Genomic DNA, 20,668 nt, shown 5'->3' with positions numbered 1-20,668 from the left:
GGTACTTCCCAGAGGCTGTCGCTGCCCAGCTCGGTCTCCCAGCTCCTCAGGACAGAAGGACTCCCATGTCGTGTCTACCCCGGGTGGTACAGACTGCAGCCTGCCCTTAGGCTGGAAGCAGTGAAACGGGCAGCTCACTTCTGCAGCGTCTGCCTGCCCGTGCTCACGCTGATGACTCCAGTAAGTGGTCTTTTGTATTTCGTGCACAGTTCACAGTGCTGGGGGGAGGCTAGTTCACCAGGAGGCTACTCTACTGTACTGGAAATGGAAGCCCAGCCTTCAATTTCTGTGGAAAAACCCTACTGGGATCTTAAAACCTGCTTTGTATAAAATCTGTAGATCATTTTGGGAAGAAATGACAGTTTTATGATAATGAGCCTTCCAATTCTTAAACTCCATGTATCCTTCTACTTACTTATTTTTCCTAAAATTTCTCTCAATCGGGTTTTACAACTTTCTGTCCATTGGTCTTGTGCTCTGTTTTATTTGGAGGTATTTGGTTGTTTGATGCTTTTGTAAATATTATTATTTTTTTTACATCCTACCTAGCATTAATGGTCAGTGCCTAAAATCTTAGCTTTATGGATCTTGTCCAAACAATTAATGCTAATGAAATAAGCGTTTCTAATGACAAGATGTATGGTTTGGTGCACCTCCCACAGCACCTGCAACGAAGCTAAGGTTTTCGAGAAGGTAGGATTTCAGGGATTGAGGCTTGGGCTTTTTAAACTGGACATTTAAGCTGAGCGAGGGGATCCCTGGGTGGCGCAGCAGTTTGGCGCCTGCCTTTGGCCCAGGGCGCGATCCTGGAGACCCGGGATTGAATCCCATGTCGGGCTCCCGGTGCATGGAGCCTGCTTCTCCCTCTGCCTGTGTCTCTGCCTCTCTCTCTCTCTGTGTGTGACTATCATAAATAAAAATTAGAAAAAAAAAAGCTGAGCGAGGGGCAAATTCTGTTAGGAATCAACCAAAGCAATAAGCGATTCTACCTGAAGAGAACCGTCTGATGGGCGTGATGCCTAGAGAATGGAGCTTGGCAGCCTCGCACCCCTCGGAGTAAGGGGGACTCAGGAGGCCATCAGGCTCCTCTGAGAGGAAGGCTGTTTCTTGCTTGCACTTTCGGGTGTCGAGGGAGATGTCACAGGAAGGCTGACCTCAGAGTTCCCACCTGAACTTTGCAGTAAGCTCCTCTCTGAGCTAAACCAGTAGAAGCCATCCGTGATAGCCGTAGTTAGCTATTTGTGGGAGTCAGCCAAGAAACTGTTGTAAATGAGTCATTCGAGAGTTTGCAGACAGCCCGCATCCAGCAGATCTGGGTCAGTCTCGGAGGAGGCAGGCCTGCCTCCGACTCTAACTTAGGAGCGGACATCTGATTGGCGTACCGAGGGCTTGGTCAGTGCTGGCAGCCTGACAGGAGGCCTGCCTGCGTCCGTCAGCGTTAGGGTCCGAGTTCCAGGTTTCTGTCTCCAACGTGAGAGACCCTGGGCTGCTGACAACCTTCCCAAGCTTGGACCTCACCTGCCACACGGGCTTGGCCCGCGTAGAGAGCTCAGTGCACCAGTTTGCCTCTCACTGGTGGCCACAGAGTTTGGCCACTGCACCTTCTTTCCCAGGCAGCAGCGGGAGGGGCAGCCTTGACTGGTGGGTTCCACTCCAGACTCAGGCCTCAGGCTACTGTTCTGGGGCAAAGGGGCTGATGAGGCAGATGGCTGCCTTCTGATTTATCTGTGCGTCTTGTCTCCATAAGTGGACAGACTGGTCATATGTTGTATTGGGTTGGTGTCTCCCCAAAATTCACATCGACCCAGAACCTCAGTGTGTGACAGTTAGGAAATGGTGTCTTTGCACAGTTAATTGAATTGTGTTGAAATGAAATCCTTTTTTGAGACGAAACCATTTTGAAGTAGGTGGGCCCTACATCCAGTGACTGGTGTCATCAAAAGATGAAAGGCCATAGAGAAGCCATGTGACCATAGAGGCACAGACTGGAGGGATGTGGGGCAAGCCCAGGACCCCAGGGGCCAACAGAAGCGGCTTCTAGAGCTGTGAGTGAATAAATTTCTATTGTTTCTCTATAAGTTGCTGTTTATAATGTTGATGACCCTAAGACACGAATGGGCCTGCATCTACAGATCAGTTATGTGTTCATGAGCTTGACTGTGGGATGTGCAGCCACTTGTTGGCGGGCATCCTCTGCTAGGTCCGACGTGCTGAGGAGCACTGTCAGCTTGGGTGGGGAAGTCACCTGTCAGATGGGACTCTGGCAGCCAGGCCCAGGCCACCAGCTGCCAGCTAGCTGCAGGTCTTGTTTTATTATGTAGTAGTTGAGGTGGACAACGAAAGCTTAGATAATACATTGGACACTGCCTATCTCGCACATAAACTGGAGCAACACGGAAAGTGTGGTTTTGGTTATGTTTATTTTTATATTTAAGTGAGTGATGCTTTCTCTTTTTTATTGAAAAGACCATATACTGTTTAATAAACTAAGGCCTGCATGGCTGCTGGCCTGGGGAGCTGCCTTTCCTTCCACCCATGGTTTTGCACATTTTCGGCTTGGCAGGCAGCAGGACTGCATTTTGGGTTCTGCCGTTGTCACAGCAAATGTGTTCCCATGTTTAAACCTGGTCTTTAGAGTTAGACTCATTTTCATTGTCCCTTTTTCCTTTATGTGAGGTGGGAGGTCTCTTTCCAGCTGCAGAAGTCATAACTCTTTGTGGCCACAGGTAAAGCCACACAGATATTCAAGAAAATTCCCCAAGTCCTCAGGGTGAGTGAGCAAGGTGGGCAGGTCGGCAGCGGGAGGGGGGGGGTCCCCCCTTAGGAGGAGGGCAGGAGCCCCAGGGCTGCCCTGTTCCCTCTCAAGGTGGGCAGCTCCCCTCTTCCCCGGGGTGAGGTGGGAGGGGGTGCAGACCTCCTGCTGGACTGGACGCTGCCCCGCAGCACCCTGGGGTGAGGTCAGCACCCAGGTGGGAGCAGGCCTGGTGCAGGCAGGAGTGGAGGCGGCATGCACCCACGGGTGCGGTGAGGGGGGGGCGCCCCGAGGTGGCACCGCCGAGCTCCCTTTGGGGAGGCTTCCCCGTGCAGGGGGCGACCCGACAGTGGGGACCGACCCTGGGCCCACTTGCCACCCGCACTCCAGTCCGGGCGCTCCGAGGGTGCAGACGTCGCGGGGCCACGACCGACGTCGTCACGCGGGGGGGGGCCGGGAGGCAGCCTGCCGATGCTTGTACGTGGTTTACTTCAAATTGTCCAATTAGTCGTCAAGGTTTACAGACTCTGATTTTACACGTAATTCCCCGTTTCTGCTCGGCTGAGCAGCAGCCCCGCCCGCGGAGAGCTCGGTGGGTCCCGGCCCCCCTCCGCCCAGTCCCCCGCCCCTCCCCCTCCCTGCCCCCTCCCCGCCCCGCCCCGCCCGTCCGCGCACCGCGCCCGCAGGGGACCGTACCTGACCCGTCCTGCGGCCTCTGGGTCACGCTGCCGGTCGGCGGGAGGAGAGGAAACAGGAAGAGCAGAGGCCGTCCCCGCGGGCCGCTCCGACCCGGCTGCCGCGCCGCGGGCCTGTCCGCCCCCCCGTGATTTATGGGCCCCGCGCGGGGCCGGGCCGCCCGAGGCAGGCGCCGCCGGGGACGCTCGGGCCGCAGCCGCCGCCGCCGCCGCCGCACGCACGGGGACCCGGGGCGCGCCGGCCTCCGCCGCCGGCTCGCCCTCCCCGGCCCCGCTATGGCGGCGGCGGCGCGGAGGGGCCTCGGAGCACGGCGTCCCTCCCTCGCCCGCCCGCCCGCCCGGCGCTCCCGTCAGCTCCGGCCGCAGCCATTTTGGAGCGACCGCAGACAAAGACCGAGCCCCGGGGCCGTCCCCCAGCGGGCCCCCGCCGCGCCCCCCGCGCCCTGCCCGGCCCCGGCCGCGACCCCGGCCCGCCCGGCCGCCGCGCCCGCCGCGCCCGCCCGCCCGGGGCCCCCCGCTCGCCCCCCGCGCCCAGGCCGCCCGCCCGCGCCCCGGCCTCTGCCGCTCGCAGCCATTGGCCGCGCCTTTTAAGCGCGCGCCGCGGCCAATCGCGGGGCGCCGGGCGGCCGGGCGGGGGGCGCCGCGGCCAATGGGAGCGCGCCGGGCGGCGGGCGGGGGCGGGCGTGCCGCCGCGCCTGCGCACTGCGCCGCCGCCGCCCTCCCCCCCCAGCCGGCCGCCCCCCGCCCGCCCGGCCGCCGCCCCCGCCCCGCAGGCGCGCGCCGCCCCCCGCCCGCGCCCGCCCGCCCGCCCGCCCGCCCGCCCGCGCGGAGCCTCCTCCCCGCCCAGCGCCGGCGAGCGGCGGCGGCGGCGGGCCGAGGAGGAAAGATGGCGGCGGGCTCGGATCTGCTGGACGAGGTCTTCTTCAACAGCGAGGTGGACGAGAAAGTGGTGAGCGACCTGGTGGGCTCGCTCGAGTCGCAGCTGGCGGCCAGCGCGGCCCACCACCACCACCTGGCGCCCCGCGCGCCCGAGGCGCGGACCGCGGCCGCCGGCGCGCTCGGGAACCATGTCGGAGCCGGAGCGGCCGTGCCGGCCGAGGGCGCGCCCGCAGCGGCGCCGGAGCCGCCCCCCGCAGGTAGAGCGCGGCGCGGCCTGAGCGCGGGCGGGCGCCGGCCGGGCCCGCGTCCTCACCGCGCCGCCCCGCTTGTCCCCGCAGGGCCCGCCGCCAAGCTGAGCGCGCTCGAGGCCGGCGCGGGGGCCGGGGCCGGGGCCGGGGCCGGGGCCGGGGCCGGGGCCTGCGCGCCCGGGGCCGCGCCCGCCGCCCAGCCCGCCGCCCAGCCCGCCGCCCGCAACGGCCCGCCCGGCGGCCCCGGAGCCGCGCAAACTTTGAATGGGAGCGCCGCGCTGGGGACCTCGCTCCGCGCCGCCGCCGCCGCACCTGCTGTCAGCCTGCTCCACAACGGGCCCGCGCCCGCGCCGCCGCCCAAGCCCAACGCCGCCGCCGCCGCCGCCACTGTCATCCAGACGCCGCCCTTCCTCGGCGCCCCCGCCGCGCCCGCGCCCCGCGCCCCCTCGCCGCCCGCGCCCCCCGCGCCCCCCGCCGCGGCCCCCGCGGCCCCCGCCAGCGCCGCCGCCGCCGCCGCCGCCCCGCCGCCGCCGCCGCCGCCCGCCGCCGCCAGCCTGGCCCGGCCGCCCGGCCCCCCGGCCGCAGCCCCGGCCCCGGCCCCGGCCCCGGCCCCGGCCCCGGCGGCCGCGCAGAACGGGGGCAGCGCCGCGCCCGCGCCCGCCCTCGCCCTCGCGCCCGCCCCGGCCCCGGCCCCCGCCCCCGCGCCCGCCCCCGCCCCCGCCCCGGCCCCGGCCCCGGCCCCGGCCCCGGCCCCGGCCCCCGCGCCCGCCCCGGCCCCCGCGCCCGCGCCCGCCCCGCCGCCCGCCGCCAACAGTCAGCCCGGGCCCGCCGCCGCCGCCGCCGCCGCCGCGCCCGCGCAGGTGGCCAAGGCCGACTCGCCCAAGACGGCGGTGCAGCCGGCGCCCGCGCCGCCGCAGGCCCTGGCGACCAGCTGCCCGGCCGGCGCGGGGGCCGGCATGATCCTCGGGCCAACTATGCAAGGGGCGCTGCCCGCCGCCGCCGGACTGCCGCCGCCGCCGCCGCCGGCCCCCGGCACCCCCGGCACCCCCGGCACCCCCGGCACCCCCGGCGGGCTGCCCAAGGGCTCGGCCGGCGCGGCGCCCCAGAGCCTGCCCAGGACGCCCTCGGCCACCAGCGGCGGGATCCGGGCCACGCTGACGCCCACGGTCCTTGCCCCCCGCCTGCCGCAGCCGCCCCAGAACCCGACCAACATCCAGAACTTCCAGCTGCCCCCAGGTGAGTGGCCGCGCCGGGCGGGAGGCCGGGGAGCTGTGGGGCTGGCAGGGCGCTGGGGTCACGGGGGTGCGCGGGCCTGCGGCCGACCAGCCGGGCTGCTGCCCTCGGGGACAGAGAGTGCGTGTGCGTGTGCGTGTGCGTGTGTGTGCGCGCGTGTGTCCGCGTGTGTCCGCGTGTGCGCGCGCCCGGGGTGCCGGGGCAGCGGGGGTCCCTGCCCTGGGGCCGCGCTTCACGTGTGCTGTGTGCTGGCTCCTTGCATTGCAAAGTTTCTGGGCTCCCACCGCGGCCGCGTGTGCCCCTGCCCGCCCCGCCCCCTTCCCCCGCCCCTCCCCCCCCCCCCCCCCCCCGCGGCGGAGGCCGAGGGGGCGGCAGGGCGAGGGGTGATGGAGGAGCCGGTCCATGCGGCCCCTGCACTTGGTGCTTCCCCTCCTGCTTCTGGGGAGCACTTGTGTCTGGCCTGTGTCCTCACTGAACTCTGCTGCTGCTGCTCTGTTATCCTGGGCTGGGATGGAGAGTTGCCCCCCCCCCCCCCCATCCGTGAGGTCAGGCACAGTAGTGACACTCCTTCCTTGTGGCTGGGCAAGCCTGCATGGAAAGCTTCCGCTTCCCTGCTAACCCTAGGATGGCAGGGATCCCAGGTGAGCCCTGGAGGGATCCTCGGGCACACACCCTTCCTGGTCCACGTCCTTGCCTCTGCGCTGTGCTGTGCACTTCCTGTGGCCACAGTGGCCCGCAGCGTAGTGTGCTGGTTAAAGGGTGCCCGGTTGCCTCCGTTGGTACCATCCGGTGACAGCAGCGGGTCTCTCAGAGGTACAGGCAACGCCTGCTGACACGGAGCTGTGGGGTCCCCACCCGTGCGTGTCCTTCGTCTCCCGCGTCGCTTGGGCCGTTGGTGAGGGTCTCTCAGGCCTGACCGCGGAAGGGCCTCCCCAGCATCCCAGGTCATGCTGCTTTGTTTGGGGATTCCCAGGCAGAGAGAAAGTTTAGCAGTGGAGGCGCCCCTGTTTCCCTTGCATCCTCTGCACCTCGCCTGCGTGGACTGCCAGTGCTGAGCTTCTGGAGAGCTCCTCCCTTGCCGTGTAGTAACATGTGCTGGTGGAGCGGCCGCCGCCGTGGCAGGAGTAGTAGAAACAGCACCTCCCCTGTCCCCGAGTGCGCTCTGGAAAGAGCCGTTGGTCACCTTGACAGAATTTCAGCATCTTAAGGAGAGGTTTCCTTGTCAGAGCCTGTGAGCACCCGACTGGGGCCAAAGCTGACGGGGGTGTTTTTATATGGGCAGGAGTAGGGAAAGCTTGCAGCCCCCACCCGCATTTTGGGGCTGGGGGGGTTTGCCTCGCTCTTAGGGAGAAAGGTGATGCTGGAGAGGGGCTGAGATGCCCCCTACGACACACTTGGTTTCCTTTTTGAAGTCGTGGTGCTGTTGATTGAAGTGTCTGTTTTGCTCCTTATGTGTATTTTGACTGTTCGGCCGCCAATAGGGCTGATCTCTAGTGACCTTTAGAGGAGGGAATTCGTGGTTGTGGTACGTCAGGTCGTGACGTCAGGACACTCCTTACCTGTCTACAGAAGCGCCTTTCGGGTGGTCCCACACGGTTCAGCACTTGCCTGACTCCGAGCAAAGGCCTTCCCCTGTGCTGTACTTTTGTTATTTAAACCTGGTGTGAGCTCCTCAGCAGTCGGTGCGGCAGGGCAGGCGCTTGGCCTGGCTCGCTGGGCCTGTAGGTGTGGCAGTTTGGGGCTGGCCGGATCCCGGGTCTGAGCCTTGGCTCCAGTGAAGCCCCCTCCTTATTTCTGCTGGGGGGGGGGGGCACGGGGTGGAAGCCGTGGTTGGGAAGGGGCATCTCTGCCATCTTTGTCATGTTGACCCTGGACTCCCTTTTATCTTCTGTTCTAATGTCACCATTAGAGATGTCTTTGTGTGACTAGTAGACGGCCGCTTGAAAAAAGCTGTAAACTGCTGACTCTTTGCAAGAGTTGTCACGAGTGTTTGCGTTAAGCCCCCCGTATTTAAGAGCACAGAGCCGCCCGTGTTGACATTTGGGCAACAGATGTCCTCTAGAATAGGAAAGATTATATCCATGTCTCCATTGCCCCCCACCCTCTGACCCCCGCCAATTGGGAACTCTTGATTTCTCTCACATCATCTCATTTCTGTAACAGCAAAAGCAAAAAAAAAAAAAAAACCCATGGTTAAAATTATTACCCGGGAACAAAGTTCTTTCTTTTAAATAGTATGATTCTGTAAACTGAGACGACAGATTGTGAATATTCTAGTTATATAATTGGTCAGGAAATACTGAATTCTACTAGTCGATGTCCTCTCTTCATTGCAGTCTTTCATCATACGACGTATAAAGAGGAGGTGGAAGTGACTTGTAAAAATAACTATGCTTGGCTAACAGCTCATTCTTGTTACAACTCAGAGATGCAAACACTTGGGAGGAGGGGATTAGGGGCGGGCAGGGTTTTCCAGGCTGCACACAGGTGTCAAGTGAGCTCACGGACTGCTGGCAGCTGGAGTGTGTGAAAGAGTCTTGCCCCTCAGGACCTGGCCTTCCTGCAGGCCGGGGCTCCAGGTTGGGCAGAGGAGGGACCGTGGTCTCCCCAGGGCCTGAGGCCAGCCCTGGGCCTTCATGCTCCACTCTCACTGCGCGCTGTGAGCCTCTGTGGACTTTGGTTTTACCAAAATCTGTCTTAATGTGCTCTGTCGGGACGGTTTTGTAAAGAAGTGTTTATGTTACTATAGTTAATTTGCTTGTTTGAAGGTACCAGAGTCTAAATTTTATCTGTCGTGGGAATGACAAAAATGGATAAGGGATTTTTCCTGCAAAGGCAGCTGTCCCAAGAACTCTGGAAAGCACCAGTGTCATACAGCTTGGAAGTCGTAACATCGAAGTAATATTATGATTATAGTTGAAAGAAGAAAAAAGTGATATGACACCCAAATTAGCATGTGCATAAATGGTTTTAAGAGATCTTTTCAGAGAGATGCTTCATTACAGATGCTCGTTTCTGAAGGTGATCTTTTGCCCTGGCAGATGAGCAATCTTCTGCAGCGTACATGAGTTTGTCCTCCTATCACTCTGAGGTCTGGCCACGGTGTAGGTTCTCATTCCAGGACAGAGCACCGTTCCTACCGTCGACGCTTCGGCCTGGGAACATGGGCTTGCTCCTTCTTTAAGGTGAATACTCTCGATGCTAGCTAGTATCCTTGCTTGTAAGGACGGGTGCCCGGGGCGCTGATTCCCACACGTGATGAGTGCGGGTATCTGTCGGTGGGGAAAGGAACAGCCCAGTGGTGGTGACCCTATACTGTTTGGGTCCGGTCTGGTTCCAGGAGGGCTGGCCCCAAGCCGGGCAGTAGGACGTGGGGAACCCGGCATTGAAGTTACGGGCCGGCTTTGGCAGCTGGTGCTGTGGCAGGAGGGATGTGTTTAGAAGTTTAGATTTTGTTACTCGAGGATGCTCTGGGCTTTTTTCTTTGAGCCTCAGTTGGCCTGCTAGGAAGCAGGGTTGACCATTTCATGGAGCACTGTAGAACTGACGGGGATGAACGGGACACAGTGCTATCACGGAGCGTTTATTGTGCACGTACTATCCCAGTCACATTCCATTTTTCGCTGGTTTTCAAGCGTCATGTTGCTGTAGATGCAGTGAAGTCTAAAGACTGCTCGATTCTCCATCAAAACTGCACCAAACTTGGACATGTTCTGGGCCACTGGGGAGTCTGGTGCGGTGGCTGACTCTGGTTCCGTGAGTGAGAACGTTGCCAGCGCTGTCACAGGAACATCGTAGATGTGGGGGACGTGTCCCACAGCCATGGGGGCAGCGGGCGCAGCTGCCTGCAGAGGGAGTGTGCCTGGGTGTGGGCTCGCTTTGGGCCACAGGCCTTAGAGTTTGCCTTTTGATGTGCTTCGGTAAGTGACGTTTGTAAGGAAAAGAAAAAGAACTCTCTGGGAGCGGTACACGACCAGCACCGGACAGCCCTGCGTAGCGCAGGACAGAGCTAGCTTCCCTGAGCGCTCGCTTCTGCGCGTTGCTGGCCCGGAGGGGAGGCCGTTCCTCCTCACACCCTGTCTGGGCTTTGCCCGTGACTGTCCCCATCATCTTAAGGGTGGACAAAGCCGTCTTGGTGACTGGGGGGTGGGGTGGGGATGGTGTTTTAGGCATACGTGGGTGTCTTTTGGGGCTGGTGGTTCTTATCTTTGGGCAGTAACGGGGGAAGGGGTCCCTCCGACCCGCCTGGGGTATCTGTTCTCTCTTGCTGCTTTCCGTACTTGAGGGCAGCGTGTGCTGTGTGCTTACGGCAGAATCGCTGGAGTTTGAAAAGTCGAGGACTTTCCAGGTCCTTTATGTTTGCCACGTGAGGGGTGTGGGGTGGACGCACATTTGTCAGGAATTGGTTAGGAAAGGGGCATCTTTGCTACCTGGGCCGTGGAGGAACAGTGTGAACCGAGGGGCCGAGGGGCGCGGCCCCCAGGATTGTTCTGTTGCCCCTGGGCCGTGGTGGGCAAGTGCCCAGGCTCCCACTTGTGCTGCGGAAGTTGCCCTTACCCCTGCTCAGAGTTGCTGACTAGTGGGCACCGGGTCCCGTCCGGCAGCGGCGTTGGATCAGAACGGGACCGACCCAGTTCGGACCCTGCCCTGGGAATGAAGTGGCTCAGCCCAGCGGGGCAGAGCAGCAGGGGCACCCGCGTCTGTTCCCGCGAAATCAAAATAGAGGCCGTTCCGGGTATGCTTCGGCCCGTTTCAGTACATAGATGTGAGCTTTCCTCATCTGAAATGATACATTTGAAGACAGCTTTTTTATAAATAGCTCGTCATGTGTGAGTTGATTAAGACATAATTAACAACTGTTTTTGAAAATCTTGAAGCAGAGATTTAAGAGGACTCTGGAGAAACTCGCCTTAGGTTTGGGGAATTTGCAAAGTTCTCAGAATCAGAAGCACTTTTACTCTTCCTCGTGTGCCGATAAGCAGGAGTCTCAGGTTTTCTTGGTTGTCCTGGGAAACAGTTACTGTTTAGGGCTCTCCTCTTAGACTTCTTAGGCTGGAGCTTGGCAGCCTTTTATTTCATCGGGCCTGTGATAGGAAAACCAGAGGAGAGAGGTGAGTTTTGCAGCGGGAGCCTCTGTCCCGGGTGCCGGGCACCGTGGGCGAGGGACAGTTGTTGCCAGCTGGGCCCGAGGTGGCTGTGGGTGGGGGCACTGTGAATCATGAACACGTGACCCCCGTGCTGTAAGGTCACGATAAACGCTGCTTAACTAAACCCTGTGCGGTAGGTGAAGTTCTGTTTCAAAATTGAGAGCTTTATGTTTTCTACGGGAGGGCCATGAACACTTTCGATGACAACTTTTTGTTTTTACATGTCCTTAAACATCTAGGCTAAGAGATTAAAAACCTTCAAAACACAGAGATGCCGACATTGACCACATTTGCCCCCCCTCCAATTTGACAAGCGTGCGGGTTCTCTCTCCTTCGTGTCTTGATTTCTTCTGTGGCCGCCTGCCTGGTGGATGGAGGCCTTCTGGGTGCAGGTGGGCGAGCCTGGCGTGGAGGGGCCGGAGGCTCAGAGCCCCTCGGCCGCTCTGCAGGCCTTCTTTCAGCCTGAAGCCGGAGTCTAATGGGACCTCTCTGCCTCTTCTCTGTGGCCCGGGGTGGGGGAGGTCGAGAGTGCTTCTTTGACCATTAATCTCATGAGGAGGGTGTGACCAGGTAATGTGGGACATCCTCAGCAATATTGGGAAGCTCCCATCCCAAGGGGCATATTTTGAATCGTTTTCCAGCTCCAGAGGTTGGGGAAATCCTAAAACAGTTCTTTATGACCGCATTGAATTGGACGTTAGATTTTAGAACCGAGGAGCAAAGCAGCTAGGAGGTTCTGTAGCTCTGCAGTGACGTGTTCAGGGCGGCTGGCGGCCTGAGCGGACGGCGAGCGGACAGAGCGGGACACTAGGAGCCAGGACAGCCGAGCCCTCCTCCTCGGTGCTGTGCGCCGCCTGCCAGGCCTGTGCCCTGTGGTCAGAGCGGCAGGTGTTGGCCTGGATGCTCCGCAGAGGGCACCGAAAGGCCTGGTGGGGTCAGCCGGTGAGACCCAGGGCTTCAGGAAGGGAGGGAGGTGCTGGGGACGTGGGGTGGCCATACCGTGTGGACGGTCTTGTGTTACCATCAGGGCTGGAAGAGGAGGGAAGGCGGCCTTTCCACTCTTAACCTTTGTGCTAAAGTGCACGGGGCCGGTGTGTGAGGAGAGCTTTCCAAGGAATTGTCACGCCTTTCACACAGGAGCTTTGTCGGGGTGGTTTTTAATATAATCCGTATCGGATTTACGTAGACAGACGCCGCGGGTTAGTGCAACAGCGGGTAACGGGCCGGGCCTTCTTGGCGTGGAGTTTGGTGGTGTGGGAGCCTGAGCAGCGGCGTCGCCCGCGCCCCCACATCGGGGAGGAGAAGGGGAGGGCGCTGTTGATTGATGTTTCAGTGGCGCTACAAAGTGTTGGAGAACTATTAGTCACTTGAAAGGGACTTCTTTTCCCACCTTTTTTCTTCTGATTTAAAATTAGTTTTATTCACTGTGGGAAGTTGGGGAAGGAAAGAGAACCACGAAGAAGGAAAGAAAGTCACTCCTGGCCCCTGCCTGTGCAGCCGGGCAGTCGGGCTCCGGGCTCGGTCTGGCGCCCGTCCTCCCAGCCTGTGTTTGGTGCAGAGGGACTTCCGACTGGTCCGCAGTCCCATCCCCGTGGTCCCGCGTGCGACCCGCCCCGGCCTGTGTGGCGAGTGCCCCGCCCCTGGTGGTCTTTGAAGCGCCCCTGTTGGGCCGCCCCCCACCACCGCAGGCCGAGGCTTCCCCGCAGGCCCCCGTGCTGGGCTGCCGGGACTCGCGGCCCCTCGTCTGTTGTAAGTGACCCTCAGGTGAGCGTCTTTGTGCAAAGCTCTGCGTGCATCTGGTGGGTTGAGCGTTTCAGGCCTTTGATACAAATTGCCTTCTTGAAGGCTCAACCATTTCCACTTTCACGTCATGGTTTTTAGAACCATGGCCAAAATAGGACTTTTTAGAAATCGATACCATTCTGAAGGATTCCTTGGAAGGTTTTATCTGCTTTTAAGGTGTATTTCTTTGACTAAATGAGGTTAAACCTTTCTCCACAGATGTTGATCAAGACTGTGGCCCATTAGTTTTAGGGTGTGCATTGACCCAGTGAGCAAGGCGGATGTGGGTGCTGGGGTCCAGCCCAGGAGTCCCGAGGCCAACAGAGCCCCTGCTCTTGGGGTGCTTGAGTTGGGTTGGGGGTGGGCGGTTGGCAATGTCACTGTGAGCACATTTTGTCATCGTGGCGAATGTGATGCAGGAATAAACAGCGCACAGAGAGTGAGTGACCGAGGGTACTGCTGGTTGGGCCGGGACGCCTTTCTGAGCAGCTGGCATGGAGCTGTCACCTGGACATGAAGACGATGAGAAGAGGGTTTGTGTGCGCAGCCGGGGCCCAGGTTCCAGGCAGAGGAGACGGCAGGTCAGGTGCACAGGCCCGAGCGTGGGCCCTGGGACATGCGTGGGGCTCGGTCACAGAGCCGTTGTATCCAGGTGTGCCACGGGGTTGACTTTATCCCAGGTTTGGTGGGAAGCCGCTGGAGGGTTTTAGGCAGGGCGCCAGTAGAACCTGAATTGTGTTTTGAGATCTCTTTCGTGTCTGTGGCCCGTGGATGGCAGGGGTGGGTGGTGAGGGGCAGGGCGGGCAGCAGGGTGTGGCGGTAGGGAACTGAGAGTTCTGGGGTGACCCAGTCCGGGTACTGCAGTGAAGGAGGAGTGGGCCGGGTGACCGCGTGCCTGTCTGGAACGTGAAGTTTGTGATGCCACCTCTGAGCAAGTGTCCCAGAGGTAGCTGAGTATGAGGCGGGGGCCTGGGGGGGGGGGGGAAGGCCACTGGAGGTCTGAATTTGGGAGTCACATGGCGTATGATGGAGCTTTTGGCCATGAGAGTGAGGCCCCCAAGGGAGTCTCTGCCTAGAAGAACAGCAAGGCTACCGCCTGGGCCACTCTGTCCAGGGGAGAGGGGCGGGGAGGAGGGAGGTGGCCGAGAGCAGGGAGCCCGCTGCGGGGAAGGGGCGACGCTGAGCGCTACCAGCCCTCCAGGGAGGCGGACACAGGGCAGCTCTTGTTTTAAGAGCTTTTTATAAAGCAGAGCATGTGTCATTAAGGCAGCAAACATCTCCTGGCTTCTTGGCCTTTTTATGTGTGGCAACGGCTTGGGATGGGCATCCTGTCCTCTGACGCGGGGCTTGAGCTGACACCCCGGTGGCTTCGCCGAGGCGTGTGTCGCCCTGGGCTCCCTGCTGTGTGCTGATGGACAGATTCGGGCGTCGGAGGGCTCCACAGCCAGGTGGTCCCGATGACAGCGAGACCCGCAGAGGTGAGTGGCTTTTCCAAGACCCTCAGCCGTTTCACTGAGAGGGCGGGGGCCCTGAGGCGCCTTTGCTCCTTCCCGCTGCGTCTCCTGCACTGCCGCCCGCTCGAGGCAGCGCACGCACAGGGGCCAGGCTGTTTCACACGAGAGCCCAGCTCAAGATAGGCCTCTGTCTGTTGTAGTCCGTGTTGGACACTCGAGAGTTTTCTCTGCTGCTTTGGACTGATTAGATAATCAGGGTTGGTGCCACCTCGTTACGTGTCGAACAGTTGAGAAACTTTGTTCAGAATGTCTCCCAGAGCTCTAGAGTGACTCGGTCAACACAGCCCGCAGATGGGCCGCAGGAGCCCACAACTGGAGCCCACTGGGAGCCTGTGTGTCCAGGCAAGGGTCCTGGCCGCTCTGGGCCTGATGCTCAGGGGGCCAACCCTGGCTTTCATTTCATGCTGGGAGGTTTGGACACTCCTTACTGGGTGCTCTCTAGGATCGTGATCCCGGATGGTGGAGCCTGCCTCATCCCCCCCGCCCCCCCAGCGTTGGGGGTTTCACGGTCCAGACGTACTTCCGTGTGGGTCTCTGACCATGCTTGTGGACGAGGCTGGCGGGGTGACCGTGAGGGTCCTGGCAGAGTGTCCTGGAGTGGGTGGGGCTGCCGGCCTCTAGGAGATTGTTGTACCCCAAGTGGGAGGCCGCTGGCCTGGCTTTGTGAGGCCGCCAGCCTTAGGCCCGTGGAGACACGGTCATATGAGTGGCTGTGCGGTGTGTGACAGCGTGCGGGAGCCCTCTCTCTGCTTGGCGTTGGCATGCTGGACGGCAGAGGTGCCCCGTGTGTGGAAGGTGGCTTGGGGACGAGGCGTGCTATGAGCCATGGCCGTGGCTGTGAAAGGGTGCACACCGTTCGGGTCCATGAGTGGTGAGCATGCGTGTGTCCTGGTGTGGGAGGGCGCCAGAGGGTGCACTCTGACTCCCTGGGATGGTGGGATGAGCCTGGGGTTGGGACCTTGACTTTCTCTGCATATTTTATTTTTCCTAGAGAGACCCGAAACTGTTATGATAATACTTAACAACCACTTGTTTTGAGGGGTAGACGCCTGGAGTGTTCTCTCTTGTAATTGTGTGTGCTTTAGTTAGAACTTGTCAAGCAGTAGATGCCCAGTGCAGTGTCAAGGGTCTCGGTCCCTTGGATGCCCCACCTCCCCACAGTGTTGTGCTACCTGTTAGCTGCATAAGGCCCTTCGTTGGGCTGATGGTGGCCTGACCGCGGGGGGTTCACAGCCTCGCCACCTGCTCCCGGGGCACCCACTGGGTCACAGCTGCTCTTCCCATTGCAAAGGATGTTATTTTCTGGGTGCTTCTGCTCATCATTCAGGCCCAGGCTCCCACATTGCTTCGGGACGCTGGTCTTTGTGGCTCCTCAGCAGAGCAAGGTGCTTCTTCGGGACAGGTGCGTGGCCCGCTGAGGCCTGTCCCAGGAGGCCCTGGCAGTGGGGCAGGCGGTGCAGAGCCAGTCCGGGGTGGGGGCTCTCGGCCGCCTCACCCAGCTGGCGAGGCAGGAGCCCCTGCGGGCAGAGAGCCACAGCTTGTGCCGCGTTCTCTGAACTTGTGCGTCAGTGTGGCACTCGCGTGGCAGGGATGCCCGTGGCGTGAGTCAGGGCGTCGTCTGGAGGTGTTTGTGGTCTGTCCGCCTGGTAGACACGCCATGAGTTTGAAAGGCCATTAATTGAGATGGAAGACTAGTGGGGAACAGGATATGTTTTTGGATCTTAGTTGCGTAGAACTGGGTTGGTCACAGTCTTTGGTCCCTGCAGGGGCTGTTTCATGTGGTCATTTAAATAGCTTACGAGCACCTGCAGGCACCACCTGCAGAAGGGCTGGGCCCTGCCAGCATCCCACACGACCGTCCAGCCCCCACCTCCCCTAGCCTGTGGCCACTGTCGTCCTGACCCCATGGTTTTTTTGTTTCCAACTTGCTCATGGCCTCTTCTTAAGCGTCGTTCAATAGGTGTTTTATCTGAGTTTTAAGTTTGTAGGAAGGGTGCCGGGCTGTGGGGTCTTTGCTTTAAGCGATTCTTCCATCCTGTGCTGTGTGGTATTTTGCTCCACGGAGACACCAGGGCTTCTTCATCCCCTCTTGTGTTGTTTGCCAGTAGGGCCCTCACGCTGTGCCCAGGGCTCCTGCCTTGGGAGGAGTGGTCAGCTCACGAGATGCTGGCAGGCTGTTGTCGACAGGGCCACACGCGGGAGAGGTTCTGAGAACGGTCTGGGTCTGTTTATGAAGACTCAGGTTCTTGGTTCTAGATGTGTAGTGTGGGCTGTCCAACCATTCAAGGGGGGCGGCTGGGGGGAATTGAGATGTGAGTCTGAAATTCAGAAGTGGGTTCAGGGTTGGGAGTTGGGGGGGATGGTCCCTAAAAGACATGATATTTTAGGAGCACCCGGCTGGCTCAACTGTAAGGAGCATGGGACCCTTGATCTCCAGGTAGTGGGTTAATGCCCCACACTGGGTGTAGAGCTTACTTTAAAAAGTTGTGGGGGAAGGGGATGGCCGTGGGCCTGGGCGACACAGTCAGTTGAGCATCCGATTCTTGGTTTCGGCTCAGGTCATGATCTCAGGGTTGTAAGATTGAGCTCTGCATCAGGCTCCCCATTCTGCACAAAGTCGGCTTCACATTCTCTCTCCCTCTGTCCTCCCCACACCCTGGCCGCGTGCGTGTGCACTCCCTTGCATGTGTTTTCCCTCTTTTCAAGACAAATAAGTAAATAAATAAATCTTAAAAAAAAAAAAAAAAGAAAAAGAGACTGATGTTATTTTAAACCATGAGGGCAGTGTGCTCACCAAGTTTGGAGGAGGTGCAGTATAGCCAGGGAGAGAAGAACACAGGCCAGAGACCTGTTCTGGGACATTCTGACACCTAGAGGTGGAACAGAGGAGGAGCTAGCAAAGGATGCTGGGGAGGAGAACAGGTGAGGCAAGGGGGAGCCTCCAGGGGAACCCCCAGGAGAGCCCACAGGAGAGCCCCTGGGGGGCCCCCAGGGTTGTCAGGTCATGGGGCCAGGCGTGTATCAAGAAGGTGTCTTCACCTGTTATGTGTTGGTGGCCAGTTAGGGAGATGAGGAAGGAGCTGCTTTGGGTATGGCCCCCAGTGGCTCCCAGAGGCTGGAACAGGCCAGTCCTCAGTGGAAGGGTGGGGAAGTGATCTTGGGGTGTTCAGATACCGTTTAGAGACACTCGTTTCAGAGGGGGTATGGGGCCATGTGAATGGAATGTAAGGACCGTTTCTTTTGTTGTTTCTGGACTTTTTTTTCTGAAGATTGGAGATTTTAGACCCATGTTCTCCAGGAGGAATGTGACACAGGCCATGTATAGATTTTAAAGTTTCTGGTAGCATGTTTAAAAGGACCAGAAACCAGAAAAACATTAAAAAGAAAATAAAAGGACAAGAAATGTGAAAGTTCAACAAGATGAAGTCGGTGATGAGAATGTATCTTATTTAACCCCTTGTGTCTAGGTGTTGCCAGGTTGACGTGCCGTTCCTTATGCATGTCGTCCTGAGCCATGAGCACCCTGTTTCCTATGGCTGCACCTGCAAACAGCTCACTCAGGTGCTTGGTGGCTGCCCGTGGCTCGTGGTTACTCCAGATGTATTTACAGACGAGTCAGCAATTGCTCCAGAGGCTGAGAGAGGGAGAAAGTGGGGGGCCAGGGCCCAGGGCCACAGGACAGGGCAGCCGGCAGGCTGCAGACAGGGAGGCTGGTCCCAGCTGCTGTGAGTTGCAGGGTGTCTGGTTAGGCCTCGGAGAAGGTGGCAGAGAGGGCAGGAGCTGGGGTGGAGGGACCCTGAGTCCTGAGAGGGCTGTGTCACCGAGTTCCTGCGACCAGCCTCTTGGGTGAGGGAGGGTAAGGGGCTGAAGTGGCCAGCCCCACCTCCCCGGGGGGTGAGAGAAAGAGCTTACCCTGCTGGGGGCAGGGAGGGGACATGAGAGGCGGTGGTCCTTCCTTGGGACCAGCAGGGAGGCAGGCGGCTGTCCCCAGGCTTTATGTGGGGCGGCGGGCACTGTGGCCTGACTGCCACGAAGCACTATGTCATCACGAGAAATCAGTGTCCTCCATCAAACCAGAAGTAGGGTTCCCTTGGAAGAGGTGCACCCTGTCCGGAGAGCTGGTCGCTGTGCAGAGGTGGTTTGCAGGGTGCAGTCGGCCTGCGAGGCTGGAGGGTTAGGTGTAGACTGTTATCTGGGATGAAGGTCACTGCTCCGCGTGGGGGTGGGGGCGGGCTGGGATAGCGGAGCCGTACGGCCCTGTAAGCGGCTGGTTCTGGCAATGTGGGGGCTGGGGGCACAGCTCTCCCAGCCCCTGGGCCAGCCCCAGCTTCGTCCTTGGTGCTGCTGTCTGCCCGAGTGCCCTCGAGTCACGCCTGGAGGACCGCGGGTGGCGAACTCGTGGCCCCCGGCCCGGAGCCCGATGCGCGCGTGGCCTGGCCGGGAGTGGCCGGAGAGCAGGCCCTGCGGAGGCGCTGCCCGCCGCAATGTTGCGGTGCCTCCAGGTGGAGGGCAGTGTGCTCCCTTCTAAAATAATTACCTGCCTGTTCTCTTTCTGAAATTCCTTTTGATTTGTCGGGAACATTTTCTTGTGTCTGGGTGGCTTGTTGGCATGTGTCCTCCCCTGTCTCGGGCGCCCTACCGTTTGTGCTCTTCCCGGGTGGCTTCTTGAGAGGGGAGCTCCACTGACGCCTCGCGCCCAGGACGGTGCTGGGCATGCAGTAGGTGCAGAGGTCTCTGTCTTGTTGAGCCTTTTATGGAGTGTCTGCTGGTCCTGGCCGGTGGGAGCGTGGCACAGAGGAGGGAGGGAGAGCCGTCGTGCCCCCTTGGCACCCCTCGTCTCGTGGTGGTCAGGTGGGACTAGACGGGGACTTCTTGATGCCAGAATGTCCTCTCTTTTTTAGGAAAGGATCTTGTGGCTATTAGTTCTGCCTAGAGCTTGGATATCCTGCCCTGACCTTTGGGGGTCCCTTCCTTCACTCTTGGCTTAGTGGGCTCTTGGTGGGGGAAGAGGTGTGGGCAATAGATAATTCTGCTGGCTAGCCAGCTATCCGTGGGCTGCTACTTTTTGGGGGGATTTGATTTATTTATTGGACAGTGCCCGAGCAGGGGGAGTGGCTGGCAGAGAGAGGTAGAAGCAGGCTCCCCGCTGAGCACGGACACCCCCCCCCCCCCCCCCCCCGCAATGGGCTCAATCCCAAGACCCCAGGATCATGACCTGAGCTGAACCAACTGAGCCACCCAGGTGCCCCCACAGGCTACTTTTTGAGGGGGTTTGGGGTACTTCCCTGGAGTCTCCAGGTACCACTAAAAGGGATCATGTGTTTTTGTGTTGTAAAGAACTTAATTTTTTAGAGTAAAGGTCGCAGCAAAATTAAGAGGAAAATAGAGATTTCTCAATATGTGACCGGCCCCCACACATGTGCAACCTCCCCACTGTCCATCTCCCAGCAGAGGGTACATGTGTTAGGATCCGTGAACCAGCACTTGACATCTGATCATCACCCAGGGTCCTTGCATTAGGTTCATCTCTGCGTGTAGGTTCTATGGGTTTGGACAAATACATAAAGACATCTATCTGTTACCGGTATTGTACCGAGTATTCTCATTGCCCTTAAAACCTTTTGTGGTCCTCTTGTTCACCCCCCACCTCCTGACCCCGACCCCTGCTGCCGTTGTTCCTTCTCCAGAGTGTCATATAGTTGGCATACACAGTGTGTGGCCTTTCACGTTGGCTTCTTTCACCTGGTGATGTACATTTGTGTCTCTGCCCTGCCATTTCACTGTTGAGAGGTTATTCCTTTTTATCACTGATTAACGTTCCGTTTTCTGCGTCTGCCACAGTGTGTTATTTTTTTTTTAAGATTTTATTTATTTATTCATGAGAGACACACACACACAGAGATAGAGAGAGAGAGAGAGAGGGGCAGAGACACAGGCAGAGGGAGAAGCAGGCTCCTCGAAGGGAGCCTGATGTGGGACTTGATCCCGGGACCCCAGGATCACACCCTGAGCCGAAGGCAAATGCTCAACCACCGAGCCACCCAGGGATCCCCTTCCTCAGTGCATCATCCATCATTTACTGAAGAGCATCTTGGTTGCTTACAAGTTTTGGCAATTATGAATAAAGCTGCTGTAAGCATCTGTGTGCAACTCTTTGTGTGGACATAAGTTTTCACGAGAAATAGATTGGGTAAATACCAAGAAACAATTTCTGGATCATAGGATAAGAATATGTTTAGTTTTGCAACAAAACACCAAACTACCTTCCAAAGAGGCTGTGCCATCTTGCATTCCCACCAGCACCCCATGAAAGTGCCTGCTGGCCCACATCTCAGCCAGCACTTGGCGTCGTGGGCGTGGTGGGCTTGGGCCCTTCTGATGGGCGTGCGGGCGTCTCGCTCGTTGTCGTCGGCATTTC

At 59.3% G+C, this 20,668-nt stretch overlaps 1 protein-coding gene across 1 annotated transcript in view; it reads left to right on the top strand.

The window, feature by feature from the left end:
- Positions 1 to 4,318: 4,318 nt before the first annotated feature.
- Positions 4,319 to 20,668, top strand: part of TAF4 (TATA-box binding protein associated factor 4) — a 67,296-nt gene continuing 50,946 nt past the window's right edge. Inside the window, 4 exon segments of the mRNA XM_049100309.1 lie at positions 4,319 to 4,672; positions 4,674 to 4,797; positions 4,800 to 5,219; positions 5,334 to 5,810. Coding sequence (XP_048956266.1) covers positions 4,334 to 4,672; positions 4,674 to 4,797; positions 4,800 to 5,219; positions 5,334 to 5,810 — 1,360 coding nt within the window. The 5' untranslated portion in view covers positions 4,319 to 4,333.

This window comes from Canis lupus, chromosome 24 (genome assembly GCF_003254725.2).
Source record: "Canis lupus dingo isolate Sandy chromosome 24, ASM325472v2, whole genome shotgun sequence".
NCBI classification, from domain to species: Eukaryota; Metazoa; Chordata; class Mammalia; order Carnivora; family Canidae; genus Canis; species Canis lupus.
This window is presented reverse-complemented; position numbering and strand designations above follow the sequence as displayed.